The 27,979-nt window shown below is 41.7% G+C and overlaps 2 protein-coding genes across 3 annotated transcripts; one reads left to right on the forward strand and one right to left on the reverse strand.

Moving 5' to 3' along the window:
* The first annotated feature begins 389 nt into the window (after positions 1-389).
* Positions 390-8,309, forward strand: ACY3 (aminoacylase 3). 2 transcript variants are annotated; one of them, XM_020806057.3, is made up of 7 exons: positions 390-527; positions 3,575-3,827; positions 4,894-5,089; positions 5,204-5,300; positions 6,475-6,582; positions 7,334-7,443; positions 7,977-8,309. In XM_020806057.3, the coding sequence occupies exons 2-7, from the start codon at positions 3,595-3,597 to the stop codon at positions 8,169-8,171; spliced, it is 939 nt and encodes a 312-aa protein (XP_020661716.3). In that variant the 5' UTR covers positions 390-527; positions 3,575-3,594; the 3' UTR covers positions 8,172-8,309. The 2 variants fall into 2 exon arrangements, with proteins under 2 accessions (XP_020661716.3, XP_072841478.2); XM_072985377.2 differs by having other exon boundaries at positions 448-527; positions 3,538-3,827.
* A 3,461-nt stretch (positions 8,310-11,770) lies between these two features.
* Positions 11,771-27,971, reverse strand: CABP4 (calcium binding protein 4). The gene is made up of 6 exons (XM_072985378.2): positions 27,738-27,971; positions 18,309-18,339; positions 17,527-17,670; positions 14,331-14,440; positions 12,584-12,731; positions 11,771-11,875 (listed from the first exon to the last, which is right to left on the reverse strand). The coding sequence occupies exons 1-6, from the start codon at positions 27,969-27,971 to the stop codon at positions 11,847-11,849; spliced, it is 696 nt and encodes a 231-aa protein (XP_072841479.1). The 3' UTR covers positions 11,771-11,846.
* Between the last annotated feature and the right edge of the window lie 8 nt (positions 27,972-27,979).

The following is a 27,979-nucleotide window of genomic DNA, read 5'->3' on the forward strand; positions in this document are numbered from 1 at the left end:
TTTGCCCAAAAAAGGCCCTCAACAAAATGAAAAAGCCCTTGCACCCTGAGGTATCTGAAATAAAGAACCTGGGAGGTGCAAACCTCTCTCCTTGGCAGGTTATAGATTTATAGCCTCATCAGGCTATCTGCTTTTTGCCTCCACTAAATGTTCCATTGGTATATAAGTGCGTGAAGCATATACTACAAGAACCCTGCTTGTCCAAAGTGTCATTTCCTCAGAGGGGAACTGAACTCAGTAGCATTATTCATAGCCTCCCCCTAACTCTAATCATTTTAATATCTGTTGGATTCCTTTTAAGAAAATACTGTATAGCGGTACTTTGGCCTTGTTATAGCATGCTTCATAGTTCACTGAGGAACTGCAATGAGAAAATCATTCACTGAGCTCCAACCACAAGAGGCAAAGGTTAAACATCCACTCTCCTGACTCTGTGTGTTTCTGTCTCCACTGAGCTGAGCTGGCAGACACTATCCTGATCTAGAACCACTTCGGACACCTTAAAAATCAGCTGGAAGTTCTGACTGGTAAGAGTTCTCATATTCTGTGCACTGCCAGGGGCAACCATAGAGGCCAGGTCCTAAGGGTGTGTTTTGAAAGGACTCTTTAAGGTTACCTGAAGTACTTCTATGCTTTGGAATTCAGAGCAAAAAGTAATACTCACTGTCAGTACTGTTTTGTCGCACTTGTCCCTGTAGAAGTATTCTGGTCACAATACTGCAGTAAACAATAGGAGCTACAAGTCTCCATGCTGATTGTGGGATTATAGGGACTGTGATACAAAAAGCAACTTCCATGGTCAAGAATCCCCAGAATGTTTTCTTTTCCTTCTCTGACATTTCTAACCCTGATTCCTTTGAGTCACCTTACTGCCCAAGAGGGACCAAAACAACCCACAGATCCCTGCCTCAGTTATATGACCCAAAGATATGTGGTTTAGAGAGGATGCATCAATGCAGGAAGACCACCCTCAGATGATCTCACTGTCCAAAGCATACAGAGAGATACTGTATTGTGCTTCACATTCTGGCACCACCTGATAAGCGCAACCGTGGTAGCTCTGCACAGACATTTGGGTGAAGGAAGTCACAAATGACTTCCTTCACCCAAAATGGGTGCCATTTCTCAGAGTCAACACATATTTCCGGCACTGTTGACTATCAATTTTCCAAAAGTTTACATTTATGTCTATAGAACTGAAAAGCACTTTTCAGGCTATAGCCAAGATTGGAAAAGGACCAGAAAGAAGCCTGGCTAACCTCTTCTCTTCTCCTTCTTTGTACATTCAAAACCACCCTCCTTCAAGTTACTTTTCTCCTAGTGGGGGAAGGCAGAGAGCATTTAGCAACCCCCCTTTTTTGTCACCCTGTTCCTCTTCTTCAAAGTGTGCTGTTATCCATCATATCTTGAGATGACATTTCTATATCTGGTGATGAATGTTACACATTTTTCCTTTAACCTCTAAAACAGGTTTTGCTCTGTCTAAATATGGGGTTTTGCTGTGCATGATGCTGGTACAGTATTCCTTTTTGTCCGGTGTCAGACTTGTTCCTTCTAAATGCTAATCATTTGGATTGGTTCCTTCTCTGCGGGTGTCAGTAGGATCAAGAGCAGTAGAACAATTGGGTATACTACAGCCATCAAGAAAATAAGTGAACCAGATTGTTTGGATTTACAGATAAATTCACCTAAGATCTGAAATTTATAATTTCCCACAGTCTCCTCAACCCACCCCTCCTCCACCGTCATTTATTATGTTTTAAATTGGTGAACGGAAGAAGCAAAGGATCGGACATGGCCAGTAACGTTATAGCTCCACATCTGAGCAATGGTCATCAGTCACAGTTCTGCCTTAAGGAGCTCAAGATGCTTACATAAGTTGAGTCCAGTTCCCAATAGGTTTGCCCTCAAGACTGGACTCAGTCAGGCACACAGACTCATTGGCTTATTGGAAGGAAATTCATCAATTCTTTCTCTGTCTGCTTCAGCACAAGAGGCAATTGTGACAAGTTGATGCCTTTGGCAGGAAATCCATTGTACAACCAACAGCGATCACAACCATCAGGGTCATGTTTAAGAGGGTAAAGGCAGCATGCTTTGAGAGGTGGTGGTAATGATAGAGAGGACAATTTCTTAGCTGATAGACAGCTGCTAATTCTGCATCAGACTTCACAGGTGAACTCCTGCACCTCAAGGAGCAATGTATAAAGAATTTTCAAATCCCACAAATTCTCCAAAAATTTGCTTCTCTAAATACCTAGATTTTTGTTAAGTGGAAGATCATCCTCATTTAAAAGTTTATGGGTATCAATGCGGACTACAGCTGTAGTTATCCCTAAAATTTCATTATGTTGTAATATGAACTACCAGTGTAGGGACAAAAATTCTGTTTTTATCTGAGTCCCATTCCTTCATTTAGGTATAGAAAATTGCTTTCAGAGCAATGGGTGGATGATTGACAATGTACTAAACAGTTGCTAAACCTTTGAAAATAAACCAATTATGAATGTTGTTTCTTGAACAAAAATGAAGAAGTCAGTAAAACTGCACCTTCCTTTTAAAGATTATGTTCTTTTAAAAAAAAGTTATAGCACTACTATTAAAACAATGATGCCCCTTTGTCTTTGCACATGTAGATGTACTAAAACTCCTATAATTCTAAACTCCTATAATTTATATTTTTGTTTGAATGAATGCATACATTCTGTTGAGCTTCTTTCACTATGCCTATATTAGCTTTTCTGTTTAAATTTATTTGTTATAACATATAATATGTACATGCCATTTTATGGAGACACTTTCCAGGGCTTTCTAGGTACAGAGTATAATCCTCCCCATTCTTCAAACATGTTTTCATGAGAACAATGCTATCTACTGTGTGCTTAAACATAGTGATGCAAAATGAATGCCATCTGGTAGTCTCTAATTGTCACTACTTGATATTTGTGGACAAAAATGCGAGTATTAAAAGGATTCCCTCAAAGGAAGAGATAAAGAGATGTTTTAAAATCCAGATTATAACAGGTAAAGAAATCCCCTGCAGGCAAATGGAGGGATTTTCTCAAATCTGTACATGCTCAACCCCAAGATACTTCATTAAGTAGTACTCCCCTCAAAATCTAAATAATTCCTCTTTGTCTTCTTCAATCTTGCACCTGGAAAACTGGTGTGAACCAGTTGCTCTGCCAAACCCTTTCTGTTGTGTCACCAATATTGTCTTGTGAAATACCAAAGCATATTAAATTTCAAAGGGTGGTGACTTCCAGCTATTGTTAAGGATCATAAGAGTTGTTTTGCTGATATCCCTGCCCAACAATTTATTAATTGGTCATTCTCCACTTTTAACTTGGCCAAAGTATGATATATGATATTTATATGATATATATTTATATGATATATAAATAAATAAATAAATAAAATAAATACCAAACATTAAACGATAAAAGTAATGAGTGCTGAATGAGATGAAGAAAGTAGGTTGGCTGAACGAACGGCAGATGATGAAGGCATTCTTCATTTCCCTGTTTCCAATGAAAGGATGGGCAGTCCCATCAGGCCTTCTTTCTTCTTATAGGAGTTGAAACCCCCACCGTCATGTCGCACCTGCACCGCCTTCCCTCCTTGACGCATGTGGCAGTCTGTGGAGGAACGCATGGGAATGAGATGTCGGGCATTTATCTGGCCAAGCACTGGCTGAACAACACTTCCGAGTTGTGCCGCAGCACTTTCCAGGCCACTCCCTTCTTGGGCAACCCACGTGCGATTGAGAAGTGTGTGCGTTACATCGGGAGGGACCTTAATCGCTCGTTCATTGCGGATATTCTCAAGTGAGTACTGAATTTACTTGTTCTGCAGGAAGCAAGAACTATGATTCTGCAGTGGTGGTATCCTAGGAAGCTACTGACCGGATAGCTCAGCGGTTTAAGTATCTGGCTGTGGAACCCAGAGGTAGGGGGGTTCGATTCCCCATTGTGTCTTTCAGAAAAAGAGACCCCAGAAAAAGGGAATGATAAACCACTTCTGATTATTCTGTACCTGGAGAACCCTGAAAAGGGTCACCCTAAGTCAGATTTAACTTGATGGTGCATGGTTATTATTATACAGTGGTGCCTCACTTGACGATGTTAATTCATTCCAGCGAAATCGCTGTAGAGCGAAAACATCGTCAAACGAAATTTTAAAAAACCATTGAAATGCATTGAAAACCATTCAATGCATTCCAATGGGCTGAATACCTGCTCGTCCAGCGAAGATCCTCCATACGGTGGCCATTTTCGGTGCCTGTAAAGTGAGGAATCCGCCCTAGAAAACAGCGGGGGGCCATTTTCTTCAGCCATCGGCCATTTTGAAACCCGACGATCAGCTGTTTGCTGATCATCGTAAAGTGAAAATCAGTTCCCGAAGCAGGGAACTGATCATCGTTAAATGAAAAAAACCCATTTAAACCATTGTTTTGTGATCGCAAAAGCGATCGCAAAAACCTCATCGTAAAGTGATTTCCTCGTTAAGCGAGGCAATTGTTAAGCGAGGCACCACTGTACTAGGAAGAAGGCAGAACTTGGAAAAGTTCTCCGGAGGGGACATTACTCCCATCATCCACAACAAGTATGGGATGGGGCCATGCAGCCATGCCAGATGGGGGATTCTGAGAGCTGACGTTTTGTTTAAAAGAAACTCTTCCAAGCTCTCAGAGAGAGTCAACTATTTTAGTTTGCATTACTGCACACTGGGCTTATAGATGCTCAGGTATGTTAAGCCCCTTCTCAAGGCCTCCAGCCTCAGAGTTGCCTCCAAAGTACAGTGTGGTCTCAGTTACTCCTGTGCTGAGTGAAAACAGTTTTCGGGCCTAAGAATCTGTCCACACAACCTTTGTTTTGAGTGTTTCTCTTTCAGCTCCAAGGGCTCGGATACAGATTCTTATGAGGTCCAACGTGCCCGGGAGATCAACCAGAACTTTGGGCCCAAAGGGTCATCTCAAGCCTATGAGTTCATATTTGACCTACACAACACCACAGCCAACATGGGCTGCTGCCTCATTGTGGCTTCTGAGCATTGTCTGTTAACTTTGCATATGTGCAGCTATATTCAGGTGAGGCCACGCTCTAAGATTTTCCTGGAAATCTTCTTTTTCCACCATTCTCAGGGCAGGAGAGCTGAGACTGTCCCCTGCCCGGTGCAATCTCCCTTCTTCTTGTCTACACAGAAACAGTCCAAGGTGAAACATTGTTCCATCTTACTCAGTCAGCAGAACCCACAGGAAGAGACGTACTCCGTCTGTTCCGTGAGCAAAAATGGACTAGGTAAGGAGCGTTCCTGGACTTTCTTGGTAGAGGGAGAAAAACCCTGCACTAATCATCCTGGTTGATGTTGATCAAGCGTTTCTGCAAGTAGGTCAGCGCAGCTGAGTAAGTCTCTTGAGGTGTTACTAGAAGAGAATTGTACTATTATTCAATATCATGAAGGAAGTAGCAATGTATAATCATATGGTACTCTTTGGAGTCCTGCAGAAGGTGCCAGAATCCAATCTGGATCATGCATGTCGGCATATGAAAGAATAAAACCTAAGTGGTAACATAGCAATCCATCCTCTCAGAACTTTTTAGACATCAGAACAGTTGTTCACTTCAGTTACAGAAGTTTAAGAGAACAGTTTGAAGTGAAATAGGATATGGCATTATGAGAATTAAAGGTTCAAGCTTCACACAAAGAAAGGTTAGAATACCTTACCTTTATCTTTAAACTTTAACTTTATCTTTTAAACGTTTTAACTTTATCTGTTGATTATCTTTAGCAAACCTTGATAATAATTGTGATCATGCCCACCAATCCATTTCAATCCAACCATGACTCTTGATCTATGACTGACTGCCTACATTCCATATCTATTACAGTATTTTATACTTGCTCTTCTTCGATGCTTAGCCTTATGGCCTCTCCTTATGCTTAAACCTTATGCTTTCTGACTATGTACATTTGTCTGAAAACAGAACTTCTATTAAGATATAAGAATAAGAAAAGTGAAACTCCAATGACCTACATTCATCTCACTCAAAGTCCAGTTCTCAGCTACTGCACTGCACTGAACTGCACTGTCTGTCTCTTATGATGGGATGGAATAAACATGTGATTCAAATGGTCCATACTAGGAGGTGCTCAGCCCAATAAGCTGGAGGAAGCTACGTAAGGGGGAAACATGCACATGATGGGGCCCTTACTATGGCCATTATGATCTATGTTAATCTTCCCCAACCTGTTGATCTCCAACTGTGCTGGTTTAAAACTGTCATTATCCTCAATCATCATGGCCACCCACTGCTGCTGCAGACCAACACACCATGAGCACACTTGGGTACCTCAAGTCTCAACTATGTAAAAGCTTTATAGGAAGCAAATGGTAATATACATCATACTATAGCCAATGGCTCTGCAAGATAATTTCAGAAATAATCCATATCCATGTGATCCTTTTCACAGCAATAGAGGTGGGTCCCCAGCCCCAAGGAGTGGCACGAGCGGACCTCCTGGCTCAGATGAGATCCATCATGGCCTATGCTCTGGACTTCATAGAGCTGTTTAACAAAGGTGACATAGCCCATCACGCCTCATTTTGTTTTGATTCTTGGGACTGGAGGTTGGGCTAAATGAATGGAAATTGCAAATTGACTAGTGACTCAAACACCCAGAATAATATTTTATGGCTTTTACACTTTTACTGGCAAACCTTGGTAGTCTCCATTGTTTTGATATGTAGAGGCTGGAATCCTATTGTATATTTTACACTGGTATAATGCCATCACTATAAATGTCAGTAGCAAATTGTCACAAGAAGTCAGCATAGGCATTTGCTATCACAGTCACATGTCTACACTGACTTCTTACCTTATGGAAATTTGTTGCAGAACTTTACACCTATGAAGTTATGCTAGTGAGTGTAGGCAACAGGATCCTGGCCACAGAAAGACAGCCAGACAAATAACCAGATTGATTGACAATGAGTGATACTAACTGACTGATCTGTCAACCACCCATCATGTATCACTCAACAATGAATCCATGGATAAATCTTATTTCAACGTACAGTATATGCCTCCTAGCTGTTGTGTTGTGTGATTAGTGCTGTTATACCTGAAGGCATACATTGAGGCTGACATTAATATGAAGCCTTGACAAATACTCAGATACAAGATGTGATTGTATATTGTGATTGTAAATAGATGATGGTGGGGAAACCATGTTTTCCCTAATTGATTCCTCAGTATGAATGCTGCTGAGTATAAACTAGGATGCTAGCCTGTTCTCCAATCTAATTGTCTAGTCATCTCTTTTTAATTAGGCACGTTGTTCCCAGCCTTTGATATTGAAACATACAAAGTCACTGGAGCTGTGGACTTCCCCCGCTATCCAAGTGGTGAAATTTCTGCTGTGATACATCCAGATCTGCAGGTGAGTATGAAGAGAAGGAGTGGCAGAAGAAAGTCAGAAAACATGTGGGTTCCTGAGATATGTAATGTAGTACATATACATATGCATCTCTGTAGCCACTGCACAATGCAACAGAGGCCGGGGGCCTTATAACTTTGCATACATGAGGAACTGAGTAAGTGTATCATGCACCATAATTTTGAGAGAGGAAATCTGACCCTGAAAAAAAAAATCATCTTAATTGACGGATGTAACCTCTCCTCTTCTTGCAGCCTTCCTAAACCATGCATCCCCTCAAATGTTGTGGGGTTACAACATTCTCCATCAGCAGCAATATCTGGGGACTCAAGGTTGGGAGGTCTGCATGTATCATCCCAAGCTATGGTGACTGTGGTGAATTCTTGTTGCATGAGTCCTAGTTTCTTTGAGGATGGTTTGTTGTTCCTTTAGTTCCACAATAGAATGTTTATACAGAAGCTACTGGAACTGTTCTTGTGAGTGAAGCTTCTGGCTATTTTGATTTTAGCCAATAATCCAACTGTTCATCTCCTTAGGATAAAGATTTCCAACCCTTAAAGCCTGGGGACCCCATTTTCCAAACATTCAGTGAGGAGGATATTCTGTATGAGGGAGAAGACACCACCTACCCTGTCTTCATCAACGAGGCAGCGTACTATGAGAAGAAAACAGCCTTTCTGAAGACAGAGAAATGCACTGTCTCACTACCTGTGCTGCAGAAGAAGTTTTAAACAAGTCATGTTTTATAATGAGAAAACAAACCATAAATCACAAGGAGATAACTGAAATCCTTATATTTTATATCCTAAAAAGTCATTGCTGTATGACTCATCCAGGTACACTATACAATAAATCAAAAACCAATCAAATTTATCAGACATTTATTGTTAGAGACAAGCTTTTCCCATGTTTGTGGTACAGTGTATATGATATTTCTTTCTTTAAAACAGTCCATGGAGTCTTCATGCAATCAATTTGCACTGAGCTGCTCCTTAGCATGTTTTCTATCTCTTCATATTTGTTGGATAAAACTGAAATATCTGGATAAATCAGTGTGTTCTGGTAGCATGAATGCTGAAGCTACAGACTTAGATCTAAATCCTCCAATACATTCATGGACTGTCTAAGCACTTTTTCCTCACAGTCAAGTTTCCCTCCAAAATTGCTTCTTCACAGTGACAGAACTATTAGGAATCAGAGAGAGAGAGAGAGAGAGAGATTGGGAAAAAGATTCTCTCTTGATCCTAGAAGTCATAGAGTCTCATCAAGAATGCATGCTTCTTTAGGGCTCACCATCTTACAATTCTTGGAGACTCGTTTACTCTCTGCCCTGATTTTTTATAGAGAAGACTTGGGAACTGGACTTCCCTAGAACTTGGAGGATTCTGTCAAGAATTTCAAAGCTTTAGGGCAGCAGGCTCTCTGGAGCTGTTCAATCTCTGCATTTTTCAATTTTATTTGCTGGTCTCAGGATCCGCCTGTGCCTCTATTAATTAAGCAGGGAAAATGTGAACACACCACATTCTTCCAGCACTAAGCAATTATCACGGTAGTGGCTGTGAAGTGTAGCGTGAGTGTCATCTTGGGCTCTTGCTAACATGCTCCATTTCTATTTTTGCCGAGTCTTCACCAACAACCAGAGTTGCCAGGGAGTAATGGATGCTGGTGGGACGTGGTGGTGCTGCAGATTAAACCACAGAAGCCTCTGTGCTGCAAGGTCAGAAAACCAGCAATCGTAAGATCAAATCCAAGCGATGGAATGAGCTCCTGTTGCTTGTCCCTGCTCCTGCCAACCTAGCAGTTCAAAAGCATGTAAAAATGCAAGTAGATAAATAGGTACCACCACAGTGGGAAGGGAACGGTGTTCTGTGTCTAATTGTGCTGGCCACATGACCACGGAAACTGTGTTCAGACAAATGCTGGTTCTACAGCTTGGAAACGGGGATGAGCACCTTGCGTTGGACACGACTGGACTAAACATCAACACCTTCACCTTTAGCTAACGGATGCTACTTATTGTCAAGGATTCTTTCCTGTAGCAAAATATCTGGGCGCTCAGACTGCAGCTGTGATTTGGGTTGTCTTTTCTTGGTTTTAACTGGTGAGTCAGCTATGTCTGTTCCTGAAGTCTGCCATGACTATGGCAATCCATGCCTTAGTGGCAAATAGATAAGACAGCAGCAATCTGCTCCACTACCTGAGGCTGCTAGTCTGAAAAATGTTTGAAGCGGAAAACAGTAGCAAGTGTTAGGAGACATTCAGCTGCAGAAGCATATTACGTCTATTTTGCAATGCTTTCACTGGCTGCCACTCAGTTTGCGGGGACAAAGTGATCAAAGTGTTGATCACGACCTTTAAAGACCTACATGGCTTGGCTCCAGCATACAAAAGGGACCACATTCTCCCATATCAGCCTGTCCATTTGTTAAAATCAAATGGTGGAAACCCTCTAGTGTGTTCCATCAGTGGTGGAAGTAAAATGGTGGGACATGGGGTGGTGGTTTCTCTGTGGTGGCACCATTAGTGTGGAACATCATGTCCCATAAAAATCAGATGATATCTTCTCAGACTGCCCAGTTATCTCATGTCTGCTTGTGAAGGCATCTTTATTTCTGTGGACTTCCAATTTGCCAAGTCAAAGTAGTTTTACTAGAAACTTCCGTTCCTAAATCGCTTGTACTGTATTTTTTAACAGTTACTGCATTTTACTATTTTATTGTTTTAATTATGGTAAGCTATAATTAAGTGAGTAATAAATGACTGTTAAAAAGGTGGACTGAGTGAATGAATGAATGAAATCTGTATTTCATAAAAATCTATCATCAATCATTTAACAACTATTTCCAGGCCAGCCTTAGAAACAGTCTGGGATAAAGCCTCATTCTATCCAAGCAAATGTTCACAACACAAACACACCCACCCAACTTAATATTTTTCTGGGATGTAGGGGAAAGGGGAGTGGGAGTAGCATATAATGGCTCCTTGTCCTTTTCCCATTCCCTGGGATTGCCCTGTGCTTTGGCCACATAAGGCAAGGTGTGATGGCTCTCTAGAGATCTCAGGCAAGGACCTTTCCCAATCCTGTAGCAACGTCTTGGCAATATTTTCACAAGGATTTGTTTGCAACCGAAGCCCTCTTCCTTTGTACCTTGTTGTTACCTACTTGCTTGTTATGAACACACTTAGAGAGGAGTGCCTAGCTCTTTCCTTCTCTCTTATCATTTTCTCCACATGGAAAGCAGTTCCTGTCATATGTTGACTCCACATGGGAGCAATAACCCAGATTTTCCAGAGCCTACCCATTAGCAGAATTTTCTCTTCATACACGTTTTCATGTTGAAAAAGTAATGCCAGAGAGCGAGGGAGCTAGTTCCTCCTCTCTCAGCGTGTTGTTGACTGATTAGGCCTGGATTCTGGGGGCATCTCTATTCAGGGTATGTGCTCTGCCTACCACTGATTTAGGTGCCTCCCCTACTATTTTGCAGCACGGAGTCCTACTGACTCTTGAAATTGGAGAGGGCAGGATTTGAACTGGGGCTTAAACTACTGAACTAAACAATAGTGAACAATTTCTGGCTTCAGCAGTTTAGTCCCTCGAGGAACATTTCATAATTTGTGGAAATACTTAGCAATGGGATGTCCAGAGAAATTTGCCTTGGAAATGGGCTTGTTGTGCCTACTCAACAAAAGCTGATTGCTGAATTTAGTACAGACACAGCCTTAGAGTCCCACAACTGTAGCCTAGTGAATGGGGTGGATCCTAAGGCTCTTTTCCATTTGAAAGCCTTGGAAAACAGACTTTTCATTCATGTCCCTGTTTTGATCCACAGGGAGGCTTATTTCACCGCCCAGCTCATGATAACTGAGGAATTAAAGATTGATAGTTGCGCTGAATATAACAACTTTCCAAGAACTCTGGGAAGACGCCGAGACACACACAAAAAGCTTAGACACGGAAAAATCACCCATCCTTCATATTTGTTTCATGGCTGGGATTTTGGAGTGTCTTTCTGTGCCTGAGGCAAAATGTCTAGGCCCATCCTCATTGGGATGGGCTGTTGGGTACTTCCTTTCTGTAAAGACAGGAGACTTCCAGACAAATTCTCTAGGTCTGGCTTGGCCAATTTACCTCAGGACAAGGCAGTTCCCCTTGGGTGAAGTTACACATTTGCCCCTTGAGAGACTTTGCACCATTTGGACTAGTTAATAGGTGAATGTTTGCATGGTTTTCAGGAACGCCTGTGAAGGATCCAAGCTTGGGAGAAGAGAATTCTGCCTTCTATGGGTTGATTTCCCCATTCTCTTCAGGAGGTGAAGAGCCATACAAGGGCAGCCGGTTCCCCTTCTGGTTATCAAAAACAACAATGATGGACGTGATGGGACAGTCTCTTCCTCTCCAGAGATGGTTACCTTACAGAAAGCATCATCACAAATTCTGGTGGGGAAGGGGAGGGGGAAAAAAAAGAATTAGTTCCCAAGTTGGAGTTTCCAAGGATGTTTCTCATTCATCTCTCTTTGTTTTCATGCACCAACAGAGCAGACAATACTGATGGGATAGTTCACAAGGCCCCAGGAAATCTGATCCCCATGCAAAGATCTTGCCCTTTCAGACAATGTAACCCCTTCTCCAGTGCCTCACTTCCCACTTGTCCCGGTCCTGATCTTGCCGATGGGTCTGCCTGCAAAACTGCATGTACATTATGGGAAGCCACATTTTTTAAAAAAAGGTATAAAAGTTTTCATGTAGGTTCTTTTAAAAAAAAACATTCAATTTGTGATCTGGAAACAGAATCGAATAAATTTGTCCTTGGGAAAAATGAACCTGGTTTTTCTATCTTTAAAGATGGGTGTGTGTGTAGGTAGATGAAGGCAGCAACATAACCTTCCAAGATGAATAAGGAGGTGGGGGACCTTCTAGTTTTTGCTTGTGCTTTGCAGGACAGAGACAGCGCTCTGCATCTATAACCAATGGGTCGCGGTGGAGAGTACTGTAATGGAAATCTGCCTCTTCCCTTTTTAGTAATGGAGGCATTCTGCATGACCAGCCAATCCTTACTGGTGTTGAGGCAAAGGCCCTGATGCCTCAGGTAGGCCCAAGATTTAAGAGAGGAAGGTTAATAGAGAATGCACTCAGTTCTCTCACCATCAAAGTCAACGCTCCCATCCCCATTGAGGTCAACATCCTTCAGGATCTCATCCACCTCCTGAGCATTGAGTTGCTCACCCAGCAGAGCCGTCACGGCCTGCCGCAGCTCTGCCAGACTGATCATTCCATCTCCATCTGTGTCAAACTTGAGGAAAAAAGGACGCGTATTAGAGACAGGCTGTATGGCTTTATCTCTCATGCGCTCCTTTCTTTGGAAAACCCCCACTACTTTCTCTCCCACACCCTGATTCTTCCATTTCTTCTCATGCTACCCACACTCACTAATACTGCTCACCCCTTTCTATTCCCACTCCTCTATCCTGAGCTGAGGAATATTTATAACTGTTTTTGGTTGCCTCCACCTATGCCTGTCATAGCACAGAGAAGTGCTAGACCTCCAACCATTCCTTTCTCTTCGATATCAGAACCGTGTGTGTGTGATACCTCCTGGGCTCAGCTGCTCTTGACTGTGGTGAATGATGTTATCCTGTTGACAATGTAGAAGTTAAGATTCAGTTGCCAATCCAGTTCACTTCAGTGCATGATATGGTGAGAATTGCTATCTTTGCCTCAGGCAGCAAAATGTTTTGGGCTGGCCCTGAAATGAAGGGAGCCTATATCTCATTTTCATGTGACAGGCTGATTGCAGGTTATGCACCTCTATCTAGGTGAGATTTAATAATTTTTCTTTATGAGGAAAGGTGGCTCCTAATTTCATAATATGAAAGCTCTGTGGCAGATGTCTCTCATTTAAGAAGGTCGTTAACTGCACAGAAGAACACCACAAAAGAGACAGCACAGACAAAACACTAGGACAGAAAGAGTGCTTTTGAGCATAGTTCCACCTCCACCCCCCAATTTTACTAACTGCATATAGCCAACAAAAAGCATAAATATAACACAGGCCAAACATTAATCAGATGGCCAAGAGGGATTGCTGTTCCTGTCCTGGAAACCAGGGGGCATACTTGTCAATACTGTGAATGAGTTCACATAAGAGGGGATGCATGAAAGATAGTCACCCATTTTGCCAATCATAATTTCTAACTCAGTAGACCTGCTATGGCTAGGAGCACTCAAAGCAAACATAGGCAACCTTATGATAGATACATTTTATAGATTAGAATGTAATTGACATGGAGATATGCTGTCCACCGAGCAAGTTTGCATCAGAAAACATGTCTTCAAAATGTGGTTAGGGAGAATGATACTAGTTCTCAAACTGGTATCATTTTGTGCCCTGTTGGAAGGGAAAGGTATGTCTGTTGATTTAAAAGTGACAAAGGACAGAGAGTGGGCTGAAGAGCAAAAACACAGCTCCCTCACCTTTTCTTTAAGAATATGTGTCTGGTAAAGCAAAACAAGGGGGGAATCCTCCATCTTACCTTCTCCTTCCTATACAATATTTCTTTGCAAATCAGCTATTTTGTATAGGCTAACTTGCAGAGAAATCCTGTACAGTATAAGAATCAGGTACGAGAATCACTGATATAGTCAGTGCAATAGATCTGCTATGGAGTCCAGCCTTGTTTTGGTGGTGAAAGGAGGCTAGGGCAGTTGTGAATCTCTTGCCCCTTTCCAGGCCTGCTGTGTTCCTTGTCAAGCTGCCAATCACAGTCGGAGCCTATTTAAATTCTTCTCTGAGTCTTACAGTTCATCTCAATAGTAGGGACAATAGAAATATAATGCACATAGGTAACAAATATTGCAATTCCCTAATTCCTGCCTTTTCATTTGTACATACCTCACGGAAGGCGATTTTCAGCTCTCTCACACCCACCATGTGAGCTGTCTCCTCCCGCAGCTTTGGGGCCATCATCTCTACAAAGTCTTCAAAGTCTACACGGCCTCCCACTATGGGGAAAGAGAAGAAGGGAAAGTGACTTCCCCAAAGCATAGGAAAAGAAGCTAGTCAAATTCAGCAATGCCTTTGGGTGAGAGGAAGAATGGTTGATATTATTATTATTCAAAAATACCAGGCACAGTCAATCAATATTACAAAAGCATTGAATGGTATAACAGACACAAGTTTTAATCAAAAACCTAAGTATCTGTTAAGCATTGGCATACTATACATACTGTTCCTAATATTGTTGTTTGTTGCAGCTCTGATGGTGTTATTTCTGAAATCTGCAATTGCTAATACTGTGTGAATTTTTTTTTAAATGAATTTTATTGAATTTTTTAACATACCACAAGATACCAAAAAAGAAAAAGAAAACCAAAACGAAGAGACGAGAAAAAAAAAGACGACCATATAGCAAAGAGGAAAAAAAAAGAGAACTAAACTAACCCCTCTATCTAAAGTGCCCCCCCTGGAGGTCAAGGATTCCAGCCTCATTAGTCCTCTATTCTCCCTATATCTGTTTACAGCATATACTAATAAATTTCTACATGTATCCTAAATTTCACCCTAAACTTCAGTCTTCTTCTGGGCCCAGAGATATATTAGTCCCCAGCTTTGTTTTACATAGTCTCTTGGCTATTCCCGCAATGCTTCTGATAGAGTGTCCAACTCTGCCATGTCCCATAGTTTCTTTAACAGCTCTTCCATCGTCGGAACCTCTTCTGTTTTCCATTTCTGGGCCCAGAGTAATCTAGCTGCTGTGAGTATATACATAAGACAATGCTTCAATTTATTGTCATTTACACCTGAAATGACATTCAGTAATGCCATTTCAGGTTTCAGCTCTAATCTCTGCTGTATAATTTCTTTTACTAAGTCCCATACCTGTGTCCAATAGATTTTGACCTTTTCATATGTCCACCACATATGGTAGTAAGTTCCGACCTTTTTCCTGCATTTCCAACATATGTTACTGTTACCCTCTGACATTTTTGCTAATCGTATGGGTGTATAGTGCCATCGGTAAAACATTTTGAGTACATTTTCTCTTAAATTTGCTGGTTTCAAAATCTTATTGCTTTCTTTCCACATCATTGTCCAGTTATCAAGATCTACATTATACCCCAAAAAATTTGCCCATTTTATCATTGTTTCTTTCACCCTTTCATCTTCTAGTTCATATTCTAATAGATAGGTATACATTTTCTTAATTATTGCTTCATCCGTATATAACCACAGTCTATCCACCTGAACTTTGCCCTTAAAAAAACCCACAGCCCTGTCTTTTTTGTATCTTGATTCTAATTTTGCCATTGACCACCAGTCCACCGCTATACCCATTTTTTCGAGCTCTTGTTTATCCCTTACAGTATCTCCAACTCATTTGTTAGCAGATTTTCATATGTGGTTAACCTTCCTTTCTGGTTCAAGGTTTTAAATGAAAATGCTTCTATTAGTGCTACCCATATTGGGATTTTTTCATAAGTTTGTGCTTGAAATCTGTGTGAATTTTTTTGATATTGTTCCCAAAGCCCCGATGACAATGGGGACCACTGAGGTATTATTATTATATATCAGGCACAGTCAATCAAAATTATAAAAACATTGACTGGTATTGTATATCAAATGCAAGTTTTAACCAAAAACCTAAGTATTTTAAATATTGGTGTAGTATATATACTGTTCCTAATATTGTCAGGGTTTTTAAAGCTTTGATGGTGTTATTTCTGAGATCCGCAACTGCTTATAGGACTGTGTGAAATTTCTTGATATTGTTCCCAAAGCCCCAATGACTACGGAGACCATTGAAGTTTGATATTTCAAGCAAGATTTTTCAATTGCCAGGTCTCTGTTAATTTTTCCAATTCTTTATCTTCAACTTTGACATCCCATGGAATTGCAATGTCAAATGATACTTGTTCTCTAAAATGTTACAATCCATCTTAAGTCTTAGCCGATCAAAAATAACCGAACCACTTGTGGTTTATAAAGTGGCAAATGTTACACTGTACTGTATCCCTGTTTGTTTACTTTATTAAATTGCTTTTAAGCTGCCTTTGATCCTGACAGATATAATAGATATTAAGTACATATGTACTTAAAGCAATAAAATACAATTAAAACAAGAAAAGGTCTAAAATATACTAAAACATAAACACAGCCACCCTTCCTCCAGTAAAACAAATGGAATCAACCAAGAATTATGCCATGTCAAACAAAAATGAGCTGGCCAAGAGTGAATGTCAGTGGCATCTCCATGAGTTAATTCAATGCATCACTGGGATCGTAGAACTCAAAATACTCTCCCTCTGCTTGATACAGAGCGAGCATGTTATGGTAACTGGAGGTACCTGGGGAAGAGCATCCCAAATGGTCTCATGGTGTGCTAGGCCCAGTCAAGATGCATCCGTCCTTCAGCCTCCAAACAAGGCTTCTACAGCACTAATGAACAATTTGAATGGATCCAGGGGCCAATTTTCAGACTACCAAAAACAACCCTAAACAGAGAAAGTACCTCAACAAAGATGACTTGAAGTCTTCATGTGGTTTTGAAAAATGGATAGGGTTTTTTTTTTTTTTTGCGCTAAGCCATACAGAGTCCTGCAACCTATTTACCGGTAATTATAAAATAAACCTGCTAGTTGTTGCACTGGTAATGTTATTTGGTGATCAACACCAGTGGATTCTGGAATTCCTTCTCTTCAGCCTCCCACTGCAGCCCTCTGTGGTGCCATAAACCTGGTCAAAAGGACTTTCCTACTTGCCAGATCAGGCTCTATGGGCTCATTGGGTACCTGAAGGGGCTGCAGAGGACAAGGGGCATCGTTGATAGAGGGAAAGCAATGGGATCCAGTGGAAGTATATCATGTGATCTTAGCCAAAATATTTTATTACCCTAAGAACAGACTGACTTCAGAAGAACTCTATGAACAGGATAAACATCAGCAAATTTGGACTCCCCTTGGTAAACAGAGACTATAGGAACTGATGCAATTCTGAGAGAAGGTTAACAGGGATTGGATGGCATTTCTTGAGATTGGTTTTGGATGTGCATCTTATAGATGGGGAAAAAAAACATAAACACCCAACTCACTGCGCATTTTGATGTGCTGAGATATCTCAATAAGCTCCATTTCTGTGGGCATATAGCCCATGGTTCGCATGCACTCCCCTAAGTCCTTATAACTGATGTAGCCATCTTGGTCAGTGTCAAATTCCTTGAAGGCATCTAGCAGCTCTGTGAACAAAATTCCAAAAACATTTTACAGGCATGAGACAAGGTTTCCTATCTTGACCTCTTTCCTCATATGGGGATTCAGGAAACAGATGTCATAGTAGAAAGGGAACAAGAACAACAGAAAGTACAAGCATGGCCTTAGCGTCTGCCTGAAACTATGAATCATTGCTAGACATCTGAATGGCTGGCCTATGCACTAATAAGGATATGTTTCTGCAGGGATTTAATGCAGTTAATTATGAGCCAAGGTAAGTCATCACTCTAAATCAAACTGTGAAAAGAGGGTCTGCCCCCATCTCTTTTACCTGTCCACCCACAGTGGTCATACCCTTCATTGGCCACTGACACCCTGGAATAAGAGGCAAAGTGGCAGGTAGCACAGAGATGCTGGCATCCCTCTATAGCACCAAAATGCATACAAAACCACAGTAATGGCAAAGGAGAAGGTAGAGGAAGATGCAGATGTTTGGTAGAGTCATTGAAGAGTCTCCATGAATTTGATTAAAACATAAAGGACGTTGGTCAAAACTCAAAGCAAACCCTCCCTCAGTCCTGGCTTCCCCTCCCCTCTGATGATGAAACCAAGATCCTAGTCCATCTATCCCAACTTCCTACTTCCCACATCAATGCCAACTCACCATCCAGCTCCACTGTGGACAGCTCCCTCTCCTGGAGGGGGGGGGAAGAGAGAAAGAGAGAGAGAGAGAGGATGAAAGAGAACAATGCATAAAGGCATAAGCTTCCTTGCAGAGTGCTTTGTGTGTCTACACCACACAGTTACACTGGTTTGATACAATTTTGACTGCCATGGTCTCAATCCTATAGAATGCTATAGGATTTGTAAGTTGGTGAGGTACTTTGAATGTTCTCCTAGAGATCTATAGTGCACTTCTGCTAGAGATCTATAGTGAACTATGTATGGCAGGGAATCACATTCCAGGATTTGTACCACAGATCCCAAAGTACAAATGTCTTAAATGGATCCATGACAATTAAAGTGATATCAAACCACTTGCAACTGTGTAGTGTAGATCTGTTTACTGAATCTAGAATTGCCTTCAGCAGTGTTAAAGACATGGAAGAGGAAACAGAGGGGAAAAAGTTGTAAGAGACATTAATCTATTTTCAAGCAGAACAATGCTAGCCCCCTGGGTCCAATGTGTAGGCTAGGATGAGGTGAAGGAGACTCTGCATCAGTAATAGTAGGGAAGTTTTGTCACTGCAGAAAACCTCCCTGCCACTATAGTGAGCTCTATGGGTGGGAAGCAAGGCCTCAACAGGGGCTCTCCAGGGATGGGGCAAGAGCCTCTCAGCTATGTCAGCCTAGAAACAGTGCACCTAATTTTCCTGCTTGCTTTCAGTGCAGTGAATCTAAAATACATAAATAAATGAAAAAGGTCTGCTAGGCTGAAACTGCTTGGCAACTCCTTCCCCTCAACACATTTCCATGGTTGTTGGTGTGAGCTGGTAGAACTTTGGTATTTAATAAAAAATGGACCCACCTCTTCGCTCCTTCCTGAACTCTCAAGAATGTCATTACAAGCAATTGTATTCCTGTAGCACAGAGGATGGGCTGGGAGACTTGTTCCTCTTAGAGCGCAAGTTCTGGTGCCCGATTTCTCAGGAACAGTTTCAGACACTTCATTGTCAAATATTAAAGCTATACACGCATTGGCTCAAATCCTTTTGCATGACTACCTGCATGCAGTTTTGCGCCCATGATAGTTGTCCAAGCACTGAGGCAGAAGTGCTATTCCCAAAGCATTACAGCCAGCGCATTGGACAATCGGTTGTGCCGGGGTCATGTGACCAATTGTGCATTGCAGAGCACAATTCCTTGTTGCTGGGTGTAATACCCAACACATTTATGCTGGCATTACCTTACACCAGCATGAACAGGATACTGGCCATTATTTTTGCCTTCTGTAATCCTGCTTTTGCGCTTTCTACTTTGGGCCTCATCAGCAGTGAGTTCCAATCATGGCTATTTTCTGATAGTGCTATGATATCATCTGCATATCTTAAATTATTTAAGTTTCTTCCACCAATTTCCACCCCTTCATTTAAATTTAATCCAGCTTTCTGTATAATTAGTTGTACAACTGAACAGGTAGGAAGATACATTTTTGCCTCTCTTTTTTTTTGCAAGATGGGAAGATAGGTGGGGCTCCTCAGCCTTGGAAAGCAGCCCATCTAGGAGAAGAAAAACTCCGATTTCAAACCTCCACTGCCTTGTGGCTCTATCCACTGATGGAAGAGGCTTCAGGAGTTAACCTCGAGGCAAAATCCGGAGCTGGAGTCCCGGAGGCAATTCGTGCCATTCTGGCAACTCCTGCAACATCACTGGAACCAGTTGTATTGGTTCTTGCCTTTCCGTTGGACAATTTCAATGACATGGAGAGGGGGGATTTGCTGCTTGGGTAACAGCCTATCCTCCATATTATTTTACCCAGGCTTTGTGCTCTGGAGAGGACACTCTCCAAGTCCTCCATACAGAGCACGTTACCATAATCTCTCGAGATTGAAGGATGGCATTCCATTCTATCCTGGCAAGGGTCTCTTGTCCAAAGTGTAGGTTATGTATTAGACCAATCAAATGTAACACACCTATTTTTTAAACTGACACACGGCTTTTCCTGATTCACACAACATATTTATTTATTTCTGTTATTTACATATCTCCCCATAAGTGGACAGCACTATTCTGGGCAGTGTACATATAAATGAATAAAGTGCCAACGTACAAACTAAATAAAACAACCAGCTCCCAACAAAAAGCACCAACATTGTAAACCTAATGTCATCGTGAAATGCGTATGGGCATATAGAGGTGAATAATTCAATACAGTTTGCCTTCAAACCCTTCATGAAAAAGATGCATTCTCAGCAGACTCCCAAGCACAGCTCCACCAGGAGGCGATTGCAGAGGGCTGGGACAGCTGCCGAGAAGGCCTGACCTCTTGTTCAGGACTTTCTGGCCTCCTTCGCCATCGCCTCTCAGAGGAACATAGTCTGGATTTGGTGGCATGGGAAGATGACCTTGGGGAGAGATGCTCTGATAGGTAACATGGTCCCAAACTGTGAAGGGCTTTGTAAGTAACTGTTAACACCTTGAACCTGGCCTGGGATGCAATTGGTAATTAGTGCAGGCAAGGCAAGGCAGGGCAGGGCAAGTTTTTACTGTAATCTAAGAATGTAAACAGATTTTCTTCTCAGATTCCTTAGTACACTCCAGGAACTAATGTATATTTGCAATGGGATCTCTAGTGCCTCTCCCTTTTCTGAAGCCAGCTTGAACATCTGACAGTTCTTTCTTATTTATTTATTTATTTATTTATTTATTTATTTATTTATTTATTTATTTATTTATTTATTTATTTATTTATTTATATCCCGCCCATCTAGACAGCGTCTTCTCTGGGCAGCTTACAACAAAGTAGCATAAAAACAACTCTCACGCAGTTTACACCACAATTTAAACATCATAATAATGTAGCTCAAGATGGAAAAGCAGTCAAAATGGAAAAGTAAAGCTGAAGTAGTGACGGGGGGAAGGCAATGTTCTTACCCCACATACATATGGAAGAAGAATTTAGTGTATAATGTTGAGCATCACTGTACTGAATAGGAAATTAATTTGATGGTCCCACATTAGCTCACTTTTTTACATCATCTTTCTTTGAGACTGGAAAGTACTGTATATTGAATGCTTTCCATTATATGGGCTATTGCTTTATTTTCCATATTTATTTGGATATTCTTGTTAGGCTTTTGATAGACGCTCTGTGGCTCAAAACAACTCTACTGCTTTCAGTGATTTATTTCTTCCTTTGAGAACAGTTTTCATTGTTTTCTAAAATTTCTGGTTCTTTCTCAAAGGATTTTCCTTTAAAGGAATATGTCATCCTTGCATTTCTTCTGTATAGTTCTTTAATATGTTGTTTCTATCTTCACTTTATTTTATCCCGATCAGATAATATATTCTCCTGTTGACTTTTTAGCACCTCTGGCTAGATAGCGCAGTGGTTTAGGTAGGTTGGGAGTATGATTCCCCACTGTGTCTCCTATGAGTAGAGCCAGCCTGTATGACCTTGGGCAAGCTGCACAATCCCAAGGCACTTCCAGAAGAAGTAAACCAATTCTGAGCATTCTCTATCTGGAAAACCCTGAAAAGAGTTGCCATAAGTCAGAGCTGACTTGATGGCGCATGATTATTATTTAATCTTGTTTATATTTCCCTTTGATTTTCTGGATCTTATGGATAAAATCTCTTGTTCCTTTTCTGTAATTTTAGTTTTTTTCACCATTTATTGTAACAGCTCTTTGTCCCTATGTGCATGTTACTGAAAAGCTACTCTATGGATTCTGACCTGCTTTCCATCACCCTTTACATTTGCTTATCCTTTAAAAAATTTCAGTAGTAATCCATCAAGACGTTTCTCTTCTTGTGACTACAGAAACAGCTTTTGTGCATCCTCCCCTGAATAGATATCTGGTTTCAATCTACAATTCTTGTTATTCATAGTGAATTGAGTTTAGTTGCTCAGATTTGTTCCTTACATGCTCTAACTTCTTCAGCGATGTTATTTGTATCATATTTAGGCATTTTCATTGTTCCTCCTAATTTTTGATATCAACAGTTCATGGTCCATACCATAGTCCAACACGGTTTTGCTTTGGGGGGAGGGGGAGAAGCTTCTCCTGCCTCTACTTGCAGTTATATAATCTATTTGATTTCTGTATTGGTTATCTGATGATGTCTATGTGGACAATTATCGGTCAGGCTGGTTGAAACATGTATTTGCAATAAAAAGGCTGTTTGCATCACAGAATTCTACGTGCATGTCTGTGCATCTGTAGTTTTCAGAGCTCCTTAAAGGTATCTTGAATGAATTTTTAAAAACAGTGACCAAGGATTGAGAACATCAACAGTAGCTCTGTCCAAATAACTTCTTATCTCTATCACAAAAATGGGAAATCACCAGATATAAAATGGGGCAGCTGAGGGCTCCTACTGAACCAACCAGTCCCTGCCAGTGAAAATACGATCTATTTTTAGCATCTCTGTCCTTTTATTAGCAAACTCAGGTGGTGACAAGACAGAAACAGAGTCCAAATGGGGCCAGTGAAAAGCAAGGTGGAAGCTCCAGTGTGCTTCAGTAATGCCAATCTTAAATTACCATATGTAAAAATCTCTTTAGAAATGAAAGTAGCAAATAAGCTGAACAACAAGCAAAGGATGCCGCTCCCTTGAAGGATCAAGGAGAACTGTGCATGCTGAGTAGCCACAAAACACTGAGTGTCAGCCCCAAAAGAAAAATGGGGAAACAGATATGGGCGGAGGGGAGCTGAAATGGATTGTTCCGGAGAAGAACGTGACAAGCTAGAATATTCTCTTTCGAAGGTGGTGGGACACTGAAATGTTTTCTTGCAGATCCCATTGGTTTTGTTGTTAAAGAAATACTTCCCCCAGGATGTCCTCGGAGACATCCCTTCTCTTTGAATAAAGCCTATTAAAATGGAAGGAAGCTTACATAATGAACAGAGGGATCAGAACAACACTTCTTACTTCCACCCAAGTAAGAAATCGCTTCCCAAATTAACCTGCTGAAGGTTGGATTAAATGGATTGGAGGTCACATATACAGCTCTGCGGGCCGTTTCTATGCCCTCCCTTTGTGAACAAGGGCAGGCTTCTTACTTGGCTTTTTAACCAACCCCTGAGAGTGGTATTGTGAGTTGCCGGCCCACCTCTCCTTTGTGAAGACCTCCCAAATCCATCTCAAGCTGTTGAGCACCCGGAGAAAACCCCAAAAGGCAAGGCTACAGTTTCCTCAGCACTTCTTTCCACCTACTTGCACTGGCTAATGGGATTTCCTGGCCTCCTAGCAGGGCAGGAGACGAGAGCTATTTATATGAGTTAATCAAGTAGGGCCCTGGATGCGTGATATTACAGAGGACTGATGATAATCACCATGGGCCCAACACCATCCTGCTGCTTCTTAGATTGGATCCAACGCTTATCTCTTCATTTCCCCAATCCGGCATTCCCTTGTTCCAGCCTGTCTGTGCCCGAAGGTCTGTGCCCACTTATTTTACCCACATGGAAGTGTGTCTTTTGCTAGCTTACAGTTCACTGAGTCCCTGCCAAGTCAAGGGAGGGAAGTGAGCGATGAAGCATGTTGGGGGAATTGTGGGGCCTCTGGGCTAGTAGGCAGGCGTCCATCCAGCCATTTTTGAGGGTATTTTGGAATGGTGTGAGTTTGAAAGTGGGCCTGTGTGACAGATACTTTGTGATTTTTCAGGGGCACTCCAGTGAGTTTCTCATAAATGGATATATGGATTTTCACAAAATTTGGAAGGTATTTTTGGGAAGATCTGACTTAAATATAGGCTTGGTCGTGTACATGAAAATCACTTTGGATGCTCTAAGAAGCATCCCAATTGTATTAAGATGCCTATTGAACCTACAGAGCCACGTGCCACATCATTTTAAAGATACTGATGAGCTCAGTTCATAAATGTACATGTTTTGGACTGTGCTGCAAATGTTATGGACAGTAGAGACTATACATCAGTAGCCATGCTGTCTGGAGGACCCTGTAATTTGCATTCCTTTGGTAAGTTGACTAAAGGCACGTCTACAGTGGCCTTTTTTGGTGTGGGCTGGTGCAGTCAAAAAGAATTGTTTGAGGTCAGGGGGAGGAGCCATGTCATGCAATCCTTGCATTCAAATAAGATATCAACCTCACACAACCTTCCAGCTCCTTCCACTGTTAATGAGACACTTCCCCTGCTTCTCTGCAGAAGGGCAGAGAAAGTGAAAATATTATTTTTGCCTGTGCTAGACCATGCTGATGAGCTGAATCACTTAGATTAAATTCATTAGAAGAAATCTTTGCTTGTAGTGCCGATCGAGAAACTGCCCACAACTGTGGTTTCGATCAGCACTTCACACAAAGGCAAACAATTGATCTAAGTATTTCAGTGCAACAGTGATAGTCTAACAGACTACAAAAATAATTATTTCACTTCCTCTGCCCTATTCATAAGAGCAGGGGGAGTGTTCTATTTCCCAGTACAGTACTGTATCCTGAAATGGCTTCTTTTAAAGCCACTTCATTATACCAAAATGGAACCTGGAAGGAGCCTTGGTAGCTTTGACAGCTGCCAGGCTCGATTTTAGTCCATTTCCTGTGACCACACATGCTGGTAATGTACTAAACTAAAGTGCACCGACCTGCACCAAAAAAGCAGAAGCCCCTGATAGGGCCTCAAAAAGGTGCAGGTTGGGGCACTCTGAGGGCAAAGTGGTCTGCTCTAGTAATTACGTTGTGTGGTTGCTGGAAAAAAAGAGTGAACCAATCTGCTTGTGCAACACACCAAACAATGGGACAAATGCCAGTTTGAATGAGTTGTCGTTTAAGAAATACTACCTGCTTCAAATGCTACAATGCTATGGATTTGTTTCTGTATATTTAAGGCTAACTGAGTAGGTACTGGAAATGTCCTGGATTTCCCCAGAAACAAATACATTCCAGATTACCCAGCAGTAGAAACTTGACAGGACCAGGATTAATGGATGAATGGCAATTCCATTTCCACTTGTTCCTGGTCAGAATTTACCAAATTGTACAAATGTATATATATTTGAAATGGAAAGATGTTCCAAATATGTACATGAATAAGGGGGTCTCTGGTTCAACTTCCAGGATCTCCAGGCAGGGCAAGAAATACTCCAACCTAAAGGCCCAGAGAACTACTGCCAATCTGCATCAAAACAAATGGGCTTTCTAGGTGGACTAACGACTTAATAGAAAGAAAATTTACATGTATTGCAATTGAGGCAAGGTGGAAGAACTGGGGCTGTGCCACAGGGCACCAAACTTTAGAGGGCACCAAAGTCTAGAGATGGTTCTGTCAGTGTGCAATAAATGGGAACACTTCCTACCCTACTGACTTTCCCTTTTTCTGAAAGCACATGCATTCTCTTTCAGGGAATACTACATTTTCCTCCTCTTTTTAAATAGGGGGCTTGTACCTGTGCCTTATGGTGAAGAGGGTGAGACAGTGTCATTTTCATCAAATTTTCATCAAAATTGCTTCTTACAATTCTGAACTGGGGAAAAGTTTTTTTGCACCTCACTTCACCCCCTGTCAAGCTTCTGTACTTGGGATCTTCCTTTTCTTTCTTTTCTGCCCGGTTACACAATTACTCAAAGTGTGGAGTTCTAGCTTTCACTTTAAGACCACTGCCCTCAACCACATTACAAATTAAGAGGTCTGTACAAAATCTCCAGGCCCCTCACTTAGACGTCCTCCCATCTCTATAACCTTCTGTTGTCACTTTTGCCATTTCTTGTTCCTTTCTGATAGCATGAGTCACCCACCCCTCCTGGAATCCCTGCACTGGCCTTTCCTCTGCTCCCATGTCTAAACTGATTGCCCTCAGATCTTGGGAATCTTATTATTTTAAATTACAGTTCCAAGAATCTGGGGTTGTTTACCATGGTGGCTGAGAGAGTATGAGAAAGGTGCCTCCAAAAAAAACAACAACAACAACAACAACAGAGAGAGAGAGAGAGAGAGAGAGAAAGAGAGAGAAAAGTAAGACTTGATGTTGGTCATGACATTTTGAAGTGATCACACTTAAAAGTAAATTTTTCAAGCTCTCTCCATCCTAATTTTCAAAGCTCACCATGACCACATGTCCCTTTTAACCTCTGCTAAATTAAAAAAAATTGACGCTGGAAAGAGCTGGCAGGTTCTAGTGTAGTCTGTTCCAGGCAACCACATCCACTGGGAGTAGACTAGGCTGAAGCCCTAGCCCACACCAAAATAGTAGAACCCCATGACAGGGGTTCAGAAAGGTGTGGGTTCAGGTAAATTAGTCCACTCCAGCAATGTCCACATGTGGACACCAGAAGAAAGAGCGGACCAACCCAACCCATCAGCACACCAAACAGCAGGACAACTGCTCATGTGTACAGGCTCTCAGATGCAGAATTCCTGGACTGGTTTTGGAAGTATTTTTTAAAAATTGATTGTGATTTGTTGTTCTGAATAAGATTTATGTTATGTTGTGTGCTGTCAAGTTGGAACTGATTTACAGTGACCATAACAGGGCTTTCAAGATAAGTGAGAAGTTTAAGGAGTGATTATATTAATCCCACCCGTGCCAGTAAGTTTCCATGGCTGAGTAGGGATTTGAATCCAGATCTTCTGGATCATAGTCCACCAGTCTACCTACTACACCACATAAGATGAGTTATATGGCTTTCAAATGCTATTTACTTTTTCTTAAAATTAAGATAGTCTACTTGAAGAATAGTCATAGTCGTCAGGAAACTTGCTTCTTGAGTCAAAAGTTCCATTGCAAATGCAATTAATGACTGAAGTTGCAAAGGAGAGGGGGAGTCATGCTCACTCACCCGGAGACAGAAGTGTTGTGACTCCTGTTCTGATACGACCTTTTCTAAATAGCTTCATCTTAAATATGGCTATGAACAAGTCCTGTTCCATCTGGATCTCTGTACAATACTGTGGCAATACTCTGTCCCTATCACTCCTTGTTCAGTTAGAGCACTATCCATCTTTTGCCTACTACCTTACCCATTTCCCCTTTTCTATCCTCCACATGTGGGACCTGCAACCGAATGTTGCAGTGTTGAGTGCTCTTGTGTATAGTTCCAGTCCACCCTAAGGCCTCCCAAGAGACTCCATTCCACTCCACTCTCCTAGTGTTCTGTCTCCCACCCTTGCCATAGCCAGCAAGCATTCTATGCCTGTTGAGGACAGTCACTCCTCATCAGATTATTCTGGGATGTCCCATCTGTACTTGTCCCCTCCTCGTCCCCCCCCCCATTTCTGCAAACAGAAGTTTCTTTTGATTTCACTATTGATTTCATTTATTTTTATTTCACAGTTACCTTCCTCTGGTGAGTGGGCATGACATTGTTTTAACCATACATATGGATTCACCCTTAGACAATTGCCGTTCGGGTCAGTATTTCACTACTCAGTCCCACTGCTGGCTTCTATCTCCCCTCTTTAAAGATATGGACTCACCTTGCCAAAAACTGTGTTGAGGAACGGTGAGTAGGTCTTAATAGCAGCTGCATGGGGGTCGTCTTGGTTCTTCTTGCTGTGTTTGCGCCCTTGGCCAGACTGGGAGTTTCGCCGGGATTCAGACCCAGAGGTTTTGCTCCCCTGAGGTTCGCCGTCTTCCTTGGGGGCCTGCTCTTTTTCCACTGCTTTGCCCTTGGCTGGGCCCTCCCCTTCCCCAGACTGCTTGCGTGGCATGGGACAGG

Source organism: Pogona vitticeps, chromosome 1 (assembly GCF_051106095.1).
Source record: "Pogona vitticeps strain Pit_001003342236 chromosome 1, PviZW2.1, whole genome shotgun sequence".
Lineage (NCBI taxonomy): Eukaryota > Metazoa > Chordata > Lepidosauria > Squamata > Agamidae > Pogona > Pogona vitticeps.